The sequence below is a fragment of the Anguilla anguilla genome, chromosome 11, assembly GCF_013347855.1.
Source record: "Anguilla anguilla isolate fAngAng1 chromosome 11, fAngAng1.pri, whole genome shotgun sequence".
Taxonomy (NCBI): domain Eukaryota; kingdom Metazoa; phylum Chordata; class Actinopteri; order Anguilliformes; family Anguillidae; genus Anguilla; species Anguilla anguilla.
This window is the reverse complement of record NC_049211.1, coordinates 34,824,137-34,838,794: the sequence shown is the minus strand read 5'-3', so window position 1 is coordinate 34,838,794 and position 14,658 is coordinate 34,824,137. Positions and strand designations below refer to the sequence as shown.

Below are 14,658 nucleotides of genomic sequence, written 5' to 3'. Positions count from 1 at the left end.
CAAAAAAAGTTCAGGAAGGCAGGTTTAATGGTATTTTAACATTTTAGAGTACTGAGTAGTAATTCTTTGTTTCTTTTTCTCATTTTTAAATAAATGTGACATTGCTTTAAATAGTTGAATATCATACTATCGCAAAAACAACTATATACAAAATAGTGGTTAAACATGATAACCCCACACACATTAGAAATAATTGGTTAATGGTTAATGAGTAAGACGTTGTTGTTTATGTTGTTAATATTACTATTATTATTATTATTATTATACATGGTGGTGCATCTTGGGACATAAGGCTATGACGGGTGACAGAGTCGTCTCACTGCCGTCCACCCAATTACCTCCGTAAACACGATTAGCGCCTTGGGAGGCTTCGGCTTGCATTATTAATGGTAATTAGCCGTCTGTCTGTCAGGGCCATCAGGACCCCAGGGCACACGCTGATCCCACCACCGTTCTGGGAACTCAAGAGGCAGAGACGACAGGCACGTGGCCACTGGTGTGTGTGTGCGCATAGACCGCACAGTAAGGAGGAACTCACACTATAAAAAAAGACAATGCACGTGCTCCTCAAGTTACCGGTGAATTTTAGTAAGTTACCTGTACCAATGTTTTAGTGAATACTTCGAAATACATTACCAGCGATTGTAAAAATAGGCTTACTTTCATCAGATATTTGTAAAATGTTTATAGACAGAATTTATTTGTACTGACCAGTCACAGTTCATTTGAAAAGTGTGACCTTATTTGCGCATTAACTTGAAGCCTACTTTTAAAAAACGTACCCTTAAGGACAGTGATCTTTCAACGGGAATAATCTTGTGTTTGAGAAAAACGGAAGCCAACCGTATGAAAGCGTTTGTTTTGCGTCTTTATTTTAGTTTTGAGAGCCTGCCTCTCTCTGCATGTCTCTACTTGTACTGGCACAGAGAGTCTACTGGGTGTGGCAGGCCTGGCACGTGTCACATTTCTCACCTGTCAGCCGTTGTTTTAACGCGCCAGGTTATGCACTAGCCCAATTTATTTTATTTTTTTTCAGTTCAACGATGTGTAAAGCTTTGATGGTAAATAGTTGTGCGTATGTTAAATTCTCACCCCGAGTGGATGTGTTTATGCGTTAGCGAGTCAGATGTTTATTTGATGCTAATTAGCAAGTGAATGTAAGCGCCAAGCAACGGAGGGATGTCTTAATTTTAGGCGCACCAGGAGAATATCTCCAATTTACACAAACTGGAATCGGTCTACGAATTATTACCTAAACCACGAGGGTATTTAATATTCTCACCAAGAGTAACAACAAGGTTTGTGCGGATTTATGAAGATTCATTAACATTTGATTTCCGTTGTGTTCATCAGTGGCTGAGGTGTGACCGAGCAAGAATAGCCTGCTGAAACCTTTTCAGTATGGCTCAAATTCTGAATAAAAAAACCTGCTGGAGTAAGACTGGCAAGATTTTACTACAACTCCCAAGACTGTGAAATCACTAAAAATATTGTCTAGTGTAAGGCCAGCATAAGTTTTCCAAATTCAGACAGCAATAATTTGATCAGTGAAAGAACTCAATAAATGTGGTCATAAAGAGAACTAAATGAACTTAAAATATCCCCAAAAATCAGTGCTACCTCTTAGAATCTTACTTTTTCAAAGAAGCTTGACAGGACATGTCAGAGGTCTCAGAATATTCCAGAAGCCCCTTTCTTTGACGGCCTGCATGAGCACCAGGAATGAATGTTGTGCACAAGAGCCCTACAGTTTCTCACAGACACCTTTAAGGATTTGTTTCCTTGGATGGTGCTGGAAAACCAATGCCAAAAAAAAAAAAAAAAAAAACATTTTAAGGGGTTACATTTTCTCACTTTCAAAGATGCTTCTTTTATAGCTCAGTGTGTATACATTCCCATTTACATGCACCACAGAATGAATATTTATACTGAAGAATAATACGGCAAATGTGCTGCATCCATCAGAGCAGGTAATTTTCTCAGTATTTTTAGGCTGTCGCCATTGTAAAACTCTCTTAGCCTTCATTATGCTAATTTAGCATTGCCTGGGATGCTGTTACAAAAATGAGAGAGAAAAAAATCTATCTGTGGAGTGGACAGATAATTCTGTTTATAGTGATTTGAAGGCACCCACAGGTCAATGCTCTGAGGATAAACCTCTCCTCCAATCAGCACTAGCTCTTCTGTAGCACCATGTGGCCTGTAGGGTATAAAATAGTCACTGGCTCTCTTATAGTACTGTGTGTGGCTTGTAGCATGTGAAATAGTCACAGACTCTTCTGCATTACTCTGTGCGGCCTGTAGGGTACACAATAGTTGCTGGCTCTCCTGTAGTATTGTGTGGCCTGTAGCTAGGGCTACACGATATATCAAATTGTAGTTTTTTTTAAGTGAGCAAGAATAACCACCACCATGGGGCTAGATGATCTTTCATCTTTTTTCTTTAATCATACCTGATGCAGCAGCAAACAACCAAAGCTCATGTGAAAGGCCACATGAAATGCTTCCAGGAAAACAACATCACAGATATCCATTTCATGCTGATAGCACGGTGAATCAGCAGCAAGGCCTTGCAGCTCACATGTGATTGCTTGTGCCTCGTATATCGTCCCCTGCACCCCCCAACCTACAACCCCCAGTTTCGTAGCAGGAAGCGGAGCAGCGGGAGGGCGTGTGACTCACGAAAACACCATGGCATCACGCTGTTCCCCTCCATCGATCCGAAAAACCCTTAATGAAAAGCTAATAAAACTTGCAGCCCAGAAATGAGTGGCGCTCTGTAATTTGTGGTGAACTGGAAGTTATTGCTTATTTCTGCCTGTTGTAAAAATGCTAATCCCCCCCCCCAGTCTTAATGTCCCAGCTCCGCCTGATGCGACCCATCCAATTAAACCAGTGTGCAGTCTCTGAAGTAAGAGAAGCATCGTAGTTTTTAAAATGCAGCTCCTTAGCTATACCGTTTTCGGTTTTAACAACTCATAATTTTGTGTAATCAACGTAAACACTGCAACACTAATGTAATTTACTTTTTTTTTTTTAATTCAAGACAGATTTTATTTCATTGGCCCCTGGTGTCAGTGTTACAGAATGGACACAAAGAGAAACAACTCTGTTCCAAAGCTGATAATCAATCACTGGAGGTGCGTCAGACGTTTCTGTCACTGTCTTTGATTAGCTAAACATTCTGCCTCAGCCTATTTAAAACCGCAAAAACCGCCTACTGCGCTGTGGTTTGCCATTCGTCTAGCAGCTCGTCAATAACCGTGCACAGATTTTTTTTTTTAAAGAAAAAAAAGAAGAAAAAACAGTGACACAAAGAGAAAGAAATTGTGCTTTTTTCCCTGGCTGTGGGGATGCAGGAGTCTGGCCCTGAAAGCTGCCCTTTTGACTGCTGTATGTTTGCTCTGCTGCTGATGCTCTGAAGGTCAGGCTCTACATTATACATGAGGGATTAGTGCTGCGCCTGCCTCCGTGACAGACAGGAAGTCCTGTGAGCTGACTCACTGTCTGCCAATGGCAACCTCTTACCTCACTTCCTGTTCAGGGGCCCCTTATCTGAAAGCAGTGCAAGCAGACACATGCGCACACACACACACATACACGTTTGCATACACACACACACACACACACACACACACACACACACACACAAAATGCTCTTAAAGGAATTTTTGAAAAACCCACGTTTTGAAATACTGCTCCGAATACTGAAGAAAGTGGCATTACCTGCTATAACCCCTCACTTAACCTACATATAAAATTTAATAACAGTTATTTAAAATAACAATTATCTATTAAATCGCCAGATTCGTTGATAGGTCAGTCTGCAGTAAACTGGTGGAATCAACCAACAAGTCAAAACAAACTATATCAGATGTTAAGATTAAATTATTTAATTAAATAAGGAGTCAATTAGTATAATAAAATGAAGTCATACATTCTTTATTGAATGTAGGCTCATTACTTCTAAATTACAAAACAGAAGACATTATACAAAACGTTAATTTGAAATGAACAGAAAAGAGAGAGAGAGACTGATAAACCAGACCTTGCCAAAGCATTACAGTTTCAGTGCCACAGGAACAAATGATATGAGTTAAAAACACACAACCAAGGAACCACCAAAATAAAGAGAGATAACTGCTCTTCTCCAAGGCTCCAAAACAAACTGTAAAACAGCACAAGTTTTCCTGTGGTCACATGACTTGAGGATGTTTTCCCTGATTGGGTGATGCCAAGTTAAGGTGTGGCTATTCAGCTATTGAGTTCCTATTTTTTTTAAAAACATGCAAAAATTAATTTCTGCTTCTTACAACATAGATGTTTTTTGTAGACAAATAATTGTTAAGTCTAGTCAGCTGTGATCTCCACCTTCTGGTGAAATATTTTCTGTGTAACAAAACCAAATTGTACTATGTTGGTTTCCGCTTGAACCTGGACCTAGTTCTAAAAATGGAGATTTCAACTATCAAGCCTCAACAGCCATTATCTATGTAGACATTAAGATTTTCACACAGTGTTTTCAATAAAAACTAAAAAGGAATATGATCTTTTGTGCCCTCTTTAGCCACACTGGGTCTCTGGCCCTGCAGCTTTGTCTTCTGGTTTGTCTCTTCTGAGACAAACTCTGCAGGAGGTGAGATCCATAGATCGCCGGTCTATATTAGTGTGACTTTAAATTTCCCCAAGGACATTTGGCTTTGATGTTCGTAGAGGGGAGGGGCAGGCAGCATTCTTAGAAACAATATAGAACAAGTGTCCAGTTCTGTTTCTCTCCATAATCTAAACACTAGATATCTGACATTCCTTCTCTTGGAAAAATAGGTGAATGCACCTGCTAAAAGCCTATTTTCCCATCACCATATAAAAATGACACAGCATAACAATTAGGAAGTAGCTATAAGCAAAACTATACATTTGAATATGGTTGAATATGACGACACCATCATGAATATTGGAGATTAATTGATTACAAAAAACAAAAATGGTACATCAGCCATCCATGTCCGGGTTGATAAATCCGACTGTGACCTGCTGGCCAGCAGATATGGTCACAGATTTAAGTCCCAGAATGATGATGACACCAGCACATTAGACCCTCTGTCAACACCTATATCCCCAGCAGTGAAAAGTGGAGAGGGGGATGGTTAGCACTTTAGCTGATTATTAAGGCTCTGAAATGAGAGGATCTGTACTCCTTGAATTAGGATAAAAGAATATTTAGGAGAATATGCTCACTTTTTCCTCTTCCCTCCTGTCATCTGACCCTGAAGAGACACCACCACACACTCTTACTGCCATCTATATCAAACACCAGCTTCACACTCTTACTGTATCAAACCCCAGCTTCACACTCTTACTGTATCAAACCCCAGCTTCACACCCTTACTGTATCAAACCCCAGCTTCACACCCTTACTGTATCAAACCCCAGCTTCACACCCTTACTGTATCAAACCCCAGCTTCACACTCTTACTGTATCAAACCCCAGTTTCACACTCACATTTGGGTCTTCTCAGATGCTCAAAGGTTGGGATGCTTAAATGTGCCTGGAAATGTTTCACACTAACATTTTCAATCTGCAAAATAACCACAAAAATTTGTAAAGATGTGCTCAATTCTTTATCTATCTTTCACCAAGCACAAAGTGTGCTAAAATGGGTGTGTTTTAACAGCATTAATAATCTGTGCTGCATTCAACTGGCAAACTGCTGTGGAGTGAGACATGGGCTGGCAGGATCTGTACAGTATGAGCAGAGAGTCTCTCTCTCTGCTGGCTTTGCTATGAGGTAGAGGATTACTTATAAATTGGCCTTTCATTCTGCGAAATGCGTTTGTATGGTTGTGTCAGTTTTCTTAATATAACTATTTAATTTGGCTGAATTCCTGAATTAATTCAGGCTGGACCAGACTTCGGTTTGCGTATTTGTATGGTTGCTGCCACTCAAGCAAATGTTTTGCTGTGTGGCATTAGAATCTTTTAACTAAAAATATCTTCTGCAAGATTTTTTTCACGAAATGGAAAGCATTAAGCTATAAAACAACACCAGCATCACTGATCGCACCCGGGATACGTTTGCCAACAATGCCTGTTGGCCTAAGCCTGTGTCCTTAATGCAACGCACTGTTAGGTTAATGCTTGCCGCTAAACTGTTTAATCGAGACAATCATTTTGATTGGATATTCAGATAACTTGTTGACAGCTCATTTAAGATCGTGTACGTAGACTAACTGAAAGGCGAAATCTGGCCGTGTTCCTGGGTCGGGGAACGCCCTACTCCGCTATGGACGATGACTCACCCCTCGCTGACGCCATCCGAACATTACCGTCGCGCTCGTTTCGGGTGACCGAACGCAACAGGCGGACACAGCCGCCCCGCCGTCCCTGCAGAAACGGCCGTTAGCGGATCTCCAGCGGATTCCCGCGGTGTGAGATATCTGTACGTGGGAGAAAGGCTGTTGCCGGAGCGAGCCGCGCAGAACGGGCGGAGAGCAGGGGATGGCAGCGAGCGGGCGACAGCTGGACCGTTTCCGTTTGAAACTCAGCTGAAGAGTAAATACCCCTCTCCTGCGCGCCGGGGGCATCATGGCTCTGCTGCGTAGTCTCCGCTGTAGCCCCAGACCAACGCGCGTAGGCCTAATGATAATAAGCAAACTAACTCCCAATGATTTGTCGAGCCTACAATGTCGTGATTCGCCAAACATACAGATGTTCAGACCGCAGAACATACCAGCCAGGATTAAAAATGTATTCATGAAATATTTAGTCATCTCCAAATCATGGGCAACGGATCTTATCTTTGGATAACCGTTTATGTCATTGAAAGAATTAGCTTGTAATCTCCTGACAGTGAATTCCAAACTACTACATTCCATTGTCCGCTTCTCAAGGGCCAACGGCTAAATCCACATGACAAATCTAGGTCTACATATCTAAATTACATTTCTGTTACATTTAAGTTCCATGGGGCTGAACAGAGTTCCAAAAATGAACAACTGAGAGCATAATTTAAAAAACCCAGCTACATGCTGAAGAACTGTCAGAACAGGCTGAAAACTGTGCGCGCGTGTGTGTGTGTGTGTGAGAGAAGGTTAATCCGTGCTAGGACAGCAGTAACTAAACGCATATTTGTATATTTTGTTATTTAGAATTTTGTGCAAAAATTAAAAGCACACAATCATTTTCAGTATTTATTTGTGAATATGAACACTAGGGAAACAGATGTCATGATTTTGAGGAATGAATGCCTTAATTATACAAAATAATGAGTTTTTCTTCTTATCATCATCTGAATCATGAAATTAAAAAAAATCTGTAAATACATTTCTGTGGTGATAAACAGTCCTGGATACATCATAAATAAATTGTCATGTCGACATCTTTGGAGGTATTATGCGCTGGGAAAATATCCATTTGTATTCAAATTTGACTCCATCATGTGTCAGCTGCTACAAGACAGCTTGATAACGCAAAGCATTCCAGCTACCCAGCTGTGATCCACTCACACCACGGAAATCATTTGTCAGCATTGTAATATTTCGCCTGCATTGTGAAATAACAATGCTTCATGATGTAGGAGAACGCAAGCTTCCACGTCACGCCACGAATATTGACGCAGGGTGCAAGAAGACCGTCTAAACCTGGACGTTTAGGGGCAAATCTCTCCCTTTGGAGTTTCCTACATTTCCACTATTTTATTTGCAGGCGGTGGTGAAGCAGTGTGCGTCGCAGAATTTACGTAGTTGCTCACTCTCTCCTGCAGGGGGAGCTGCTGAGCCCTTGTCGCTGCGACGGCTCCGTGCGCTGCACCCACCAGCCCTGCCTGATTCGCTGGATCAGCGAGAGGGGGTCGTGGAGCTGCGAGCTCTGCTACTTCAAGTACCAGGTCCTGGCTATCAGCACCAAGAACCCGCTGCAGGTAAGAAGCGACCTCGGCTCAAACCGCCCCGCGCAGCTCAGCGGCTCCGCGGAAGCGCCCGGAAGCGCTAACGCACCGACACAGACGCGCACGTGTCCCCCATTAAGCCGGAGTCGGTGGCGAGGTCTCTGGGCAGACTGTCTGAATAATGCATCGCCGTTATGCGTCGCGGTGACAGATCGCCAACCGCGGCCCCCGGCCCCTCCCCGAATCGCACGGCCGCAAAGCGTTGATGTATTGACCCGGTTCATTTACACAAGCGGAGCGTGGGGCTCCAGAGTCTTATCGGAGGACGGCCAGGATGAGGTCCGGCTGTTGTCCCGGGCCCGACGCTCGCACGCATTGTTTAAATAACCACAAGGCCTTGGGCTCATTCGAACAGGCAGAATGTTCCGATACATTTCGAGCGCTCCAGCTACTGAAGGGAAAGTTCGCACTTTGCTCCGTTCTTGCGGCGCACCTTGGGGAGACGCTTTTGTGGGTGTGTTGTGGGGGTGGGAACGTTGGCTCTGCTAGGCTGGCGGTGGGGGTAACATTTTGCAGAGTTAAAAGAATGCAGTTGGTCACAGAATGGCACGAACGGTCGCCCTGTCAGTCAGCATATCTGTAACACTCTGCAACCGGATGTTCAGTTCAGCCCCAGTCCCGTTATAAAATGTTTACATTCATGGTTTTGAATTTACCCAGTCGATAGAGGATTCATTAAAGGGGGTGTTTGGGTGCTGGAGTGGCCTGTCCCCACTCTGGACCTTCTCAGAAAAGACTGAGGAACCCCTCTCCCTCCTCTTGCCCTCCCTCTCTCCTCCCCTCCTCTTGCTCTCCCTCACTCTCTCTCTCCTTCTTTCCTCTTCCTCTCGCTCCCTCCCTCTCTCCCTTCCCCCCTCAGTGGCAGGCCATCTCCCTGACGGTGATAGAGAAGGTGCAGATCGCGGCCATCATCCTGGGCTCCCTGTTCCTCATCGCCAGCATCTCCTGGCTGGTCTGGTCGTCCCTCAGCCCCTCGGCCAAGTGGCAGCGGCAGGACCTGCTCTTCCAGATCTGCTACGGCATGTACGGCTTCATGGACATCGTCTGCATAGGTGATCCATCGCACTCTAACTCCTTTCTTATTTACGCTGCGTTTACTCAGGTTAATACCCATTGAGACAAAAGCGCCTTCTTTAAAAAGGGACACCTGGTAGAACCGGAAGCGAGCATTAAAACAATGCTGCGAAAGTCAATGTACGAGCCAAGGACTACACCATCGACTGAATGCAAACAAGGGTGTTTATTGAGCAGGTGTTCACAATTGAAAGCAATAAATGGTAGATTAATGATGTAGGTATGGGCGACAAATCTGCAGTGTGGGGAAGTCTTCAGCGAAGGATTCACCAAAGCTCCCCAAGAGTGGGAGAGAGGGAGAAAGAGAGGAAGAGAGAGGGGTGGGAGGGTGGTGCACGTAAAACAGGAACAAAATGAGAACAGAGAGGTACGGTGGGCAGGAGGGTTTCTTACAGGAAAAAAGCAGTGTTTGAGGTGTGGTCCTGCTCCTAAACCACAGCTATCATAGCTCAAATTCATGAGCTAAGGACGACAGCATCAACCGAATGCAAACAAGAAAGTTCATTCAGCAGGTGTTTGCAACTGAAAGCAATAAATTGTAGATTAATAATGTAGGTATGGACAAAAAGTCTGGGGTGTGGGGAAGTCTTCGACAAAGGATTCACCATAGCTCCCCGTCTCGGTGAGCTCTCAAAGTCTTCCTGAGGAAAGAGCGCTGACTGTACTACTCAAAGATCTCAAAGATCTGAGCGGATATTGAGCTGATGGGCTCGAGATGACTGGCAGCCCGGTAGTGGGTTCATACGGTCTGATACACCTCATCGTAAGAAACCGAAAAGGCTAGCAGGACCATGGATTCCAGTGTGCGTGTGGCAGGTGGAGGCAGTTATCGGGAACTAGATGGTGACACGACGAACGGTCTAGGATGAGCGTTTTTAGGAGTGAGGAGGCTGATGAAGAGAGAGACAGCAGATGGGTGATGAAGGACTGACTTTGTGGTTGGCTACGATATACAAGTCGAAGTGCAGGTGACCCAGGAGAGAGGGCAGCTGGCTTTTATTGAACGCGCTCGTATGGTTGCAGTGGTGAAAGTGCTCAGACAGTCACGGTTGTGAATGCACACAGACGGTCACGGTTGTGAATGCACACAGACGGTCACGGTTGTGAATGTACCGAGATGGGCAGGGGGGAAGCCAGGTGAGATGGCGCTCCACATGTGGTACAGGAGACAGCTGCCTGGCCTGCGAAAATGGGAAGGAAAGTGTTTCGTACAATTTGGGAAGGAGGCTGTAGAGTGGAGGCTGAGGAACAAGGAAGGGAAACGGGCATCCTGATGCCAGGTACATTTACTGGAGGAGGCTGTGTGGTAGGCTGGGAAGCCGACATCCCAGTGCCAGGAACAATAACTGGGGAGAGGCTACTGGGTAGGGGTATTATGTTAGGGCAGAAGACTGGCAACCTGGTGCCAGAAACATTAACCGATGGGGCTGTTGAGAAGAGGGGAAAATGGTGGTGCGGTCGGCTGGCATCCCGGTGCCGGCAGCGGTGACAGGAGGATGCTGATGTAAAGTGGGATTAATGTTTGCGCGAGGACCTGGCAACCCGGTGCTACGGTGGCTTGCGGGGGGGGGGGTGCACATCAGAACGAGGAAGTAAATTTTTTTTTTTTTTTTTTGCTCAGTTGTGTCCTTGGTCACATGCCTAATCACGTGTACAATGAGAATAGCACAGAGAGTGACCTGAGAAGACTACATGAAGCCCACCCCCCCCCTCTCCACGTGCAATAAACGCCAAAGTTTCCATATTGCCGAGATTGGTGAGATTATGCATGCAGAAGAAACCTGCAGAAAACACCCATATTCACAGACTGCAGACACAAGTACAATACAGACTAAAGTATTTGTTTGGACACGTCAAACTATTTGACTCTGTAACATGCATGGGATAAAACGTAAAAGACTTTTTAGGTGGGTGCATCAGAGCTTCAGCTATGTTTCAGGTTAGACACGCTATGGCGGGTGGATCAAAAATGAAGTTAAAAAGTAAGTAGAGCCCTAAGGATAAGGAGAGGGACATGCCTAAGGAGAAGGAGGAGCCGAAAGATAACGAAGAAGAAATATGGATAATGGTTAACACGTTGGAATCTTTTCATTTGCAATGTTCTGGAAAGGAGAGGGAACTGGCAAGCTAACCACTGTTGTTTATACTGACCACTTGGTAAACTAGGCTAACTCTTTTCATAAAAAAAGGAAATGCGTAGCAATGGAGCAGTAATTGACAATGAGACAGCAGATGTGTGTGCAAAACAGGCATTCAAGTCAGGAAGAATACACATTAAGGCAGTTTATTACTAAATAGGAAGCTAAATGGTTCATAAAACGTCATATTAAAAGGATGACAGGAGGAATGGAATAGCAGAAGTAAAGGTCAGCATTTATTTTGCCATCAGTTCACTGGTTGGGAATGTAAGGTCTGGAGTGGGAAACAGGAAAGAGGAGAATGTTATGTCTAGATTAAGGCTTGGTCACGCAAGAATAAATTCAAAATTGCCTGTTTATTATAGAGAAGCATTAATCAGGCAGGCATGATTTTTGTGGTGAGGAAGAAAGCATATTCAACAATAAACCGATAACGAAAGAGATCCGCGTGTAAAATGAGAACGAAGAAAAAGTGGTACGTCAGTCAGGAAGTTTCCTTATACGAAAAAAATTTAAGGAGCGCATTTGAGGTGTGGTCCTGCTCCGGAATCTCAGGTATTATAGCTCCAATAAATAGCAAAACATTCCACATGAACGTGGGGCGGGTCGGAAGTGGGCGGGCATGTAAATCAGACCCACACTGGTCCCAGCGGTCCAGTATGGAGTACGACCGGCAAATGTGTAATGTGGGGCATTAACTAGTCAAGCAAATCGGTATTTGAAGACAAATGGCAACAAGACCAGCCGGCATGGTATATAAAATAAAATAAAAATAAGTGAAAGGAATTATGGATGAACTTGAACATGTTTTCTAGAAGCATAAGAGACTGAGAGATTGGCAGCACCAAAAGCCAGCTCACACAGGGTGGGGGAGGTTTGTAGGATGGGTGTGGGGGGGGGGGGGCAGGACTGAGTTTGTCTATCTCTGATTTATGTCAACAGTCTGACTTCCTTCCTGTTGTGGCTCAGCAGGTGGGAGGGGTGTTAGCACCTTGTTCAGTGGCTGTAGGCTGTTCAGCTCTAACACAGTTTAATGGTCCAGTGCTCTATATGTAAGGCCATTGCTTCTGGCTCTGTGGGTTGACTGCAGGGCACTTAGCTGGAGTTAAACCTCAGGTTTATATCCCCTTGGCCACAGAGCTGCATTACAACTGGAACATCTAATCCTTATTTCGCAGATTCGGATGGCTGTTCCAGTGTTCGTTCAGTTCTGGTGGCTTAAACCACGTCTGAGCACACTGCAGCAAAACCATTATTTCTGCACAGTGTTTAAGATTTTTGTTAGAATTCTGTGTTTATAGCCAGGCTCAAATTCAGCAGAACTGAAAAATTGTGTAATTGTCAAAGTATTGCTTCATTGTTTTGGTAGTAATTCCTAGTTATCTACACACACTGTGTCACCTGTATTCTGATCTTAATGGTGTTTCCTTTGTGTTTTTAATGCCATCTCTGGGTACTTTTTGCTCCTCTTGCTGGCTTGTGCTTTATCCCACTGTGCGCACACACCATCTTGGGCTTTGTTACTATGACGAAAGAGGCGGTGCATAATCGAGCTTGATCGACCGATTACTCATTCGTTTTGCTTCACACTGCCACGTGGGCTTAGCTGCTAGATGCATTCCTTCCTCACCCTCTTCCCTTCTCTCTCTCTCTCGTCGTCTTTCTCGTCAGTCGGTCTCGCCCGTCCTGTCCTTTTTCGCTTTGCCGCAGTCTCCCACTGTCCGTCCTTCCCTCTCACCATCTCTCACTCCATCGCTTTCCTTCGCTCTATACCTCCCGCTCTCTTTTCCTTCTCTCACTTTCTCTCCATCTCCCACTTCCTCTATTCCATACTCTCTCGGTCTCGGTCTCTCTCTCAATGCAATTGAATTTGGTTAAACTTATTTAAATGAAATTAAATTAAATTCAGTTCAGTTTAATTCAATTCAATAATGATGTACTGGCAGGACTGAATATCACAATATTGGAAAGCACGATATTGAAATGGGACACAAGAATCAGTACAATTATCTCACTCTTTTACTCTCTCTTTTACAAGTACAAAAACACATTAAAAAGGATAATTATGAGTGTGCGCTGGGAGGGGGAGAGAGGGTACAGAGAAATAAAGAGGAACCGTGGTATTGAAATACAAACAGCTAATCTTCTCGGCAATAAAGATTCCTGTACATTTCACAGTGAACCCTGCTTGAGGTTAGAGTCTTATTCTCCTGGCAAAGAGTCTCACTCTATAGCACTCTCTCCCTCTCTCTCTCTGTCTCTCTCCCTCCCTCAATCTCTCTCTCTCCCCTCCCTCTCTCTCTCTCTTTCTTTCCAGGCCTTATAATCCACGAGGGGTCGTCAGTGTATCGGATCTTCAAGCGCTGGCAGGCCGTGAACCAGCAGTGGAAGGTGCTGAACTATGAAAAGGCCAAGGACCTGGGGGACCCAATCAGCTCGAGCAGCAAGGCCGGGGGGCGGGGCTCGCGGGGCAACCCCCACGGCGCGGCCGGCGGCGACAGGGGAGGGGGGCGGGGCCAGCGCGTAAGGACTATTCTCAACCACCACTGTGGCTACACCATCCTGCACATCCTGAGCCAGCTGCGGCCCAACGACCACCGGCTCGGGGCCACGTCCAACCGGGAGGTGGTCATGAGAGTCACCACCGTATGAGGCTGGGGATCCGGGAGCGTGCAGGGGAGACGGACTCGCTCAGCGGCGCCCCCTGCTGGCTCCCCCAGTGACACCCGTTGCCTTGAGAGGAGCTGGAACCCGCCATTCCTCACAGCGTTCCTGTGTTCCTGGAATGGACAGCAACAAACAAACAAACAACAAAAAAAAAAAACAACCGGAAAACGCAAAGAATCAAAAAGACGGCTGCACATTTTCAAGTGCTGTGAAACGAACAGGAAAAAAAAAAACTAAAAGAAAAATGCTCACAAATGAACGAACGGTTAAAAAAAAATTCAGACGAAAAAAAAACTGAAGTGCAGGAGATTTTTTTCCATCTCCTTGAAGCTAGAATACACAAAGCACTGTCATTTCCTCTTTCGTGTTCTGTTTTTCCTTTGGTTCATTATTATAATTATTATTATTATTATGATTATTATTATGATTGTTGTTTTTTTACTGGCTTTGGTTTTATAAGGGAATACGTTTAAAAGGAATTGCAAACTGCCTGCCATTACTTCTCCCCTTTCCCTCTGATGCCTCCTGTTAAGCCCCTCCCACTCCGGCTCTGTGGTGCTACTGTGGGCGTGGCTGCGGAGGGGACAGACAGGAAGCTGAGGACAGGCAGGAAGTCAGGGACATTAATTATTCCCTGCACACCTCTGCCAGAGAGCCCATAAACAAGTACAAAAAAAAAAAAACATTAAAAAAGATAATTATGAGAGTGTTTCCTTGGAAGGGGAGAGAGGGTACAGGGAAATAGAGGAACCGTGGTATTGAAATACAAACAGCTAATCTTCTCGGCAATAAAGATTCCTGTACATTTCACAGTGAACCCTGCTTGAGGTTAG

At 44.6% G+C, this 14,658-nt stretch overlaps 1 protein-coding gene across 1 annotated transcript in view; it reads left to right on the top strand.

Moving 5' to 3' along the window:
* LOC118208184 (E3 ubiquitin-protein ligase MARCHF9-like) overlaps positions 1 to 14,642 on the top strand; it is a 28,374-nt gene extending 13,732 nt beyond the window's left edge. The window contains exons 2-4 of the mRNA XM_035382599.1: positions 7,764 to 7,919; positions 8,806 to 8,998; positions 13,476 to 14,642. Coding sequence (XP_035238490.1) covers positions 7,764 to 7,919; positions 8,806 to 8,998; positions 13,476 to 13,810 — 684 coding nt within the window. The 3' untranslated portion in view covers positions 13,811 to 14,642. The remainder of the gene's footprint in view (positions 1 to 7,763; positions 7,920 to 8,805; positions 8,999 to 13,475) is intronic.
* The last annotated feature ends 16 nt before the right edge of the window (positions 14,643 to 14,658 follow it).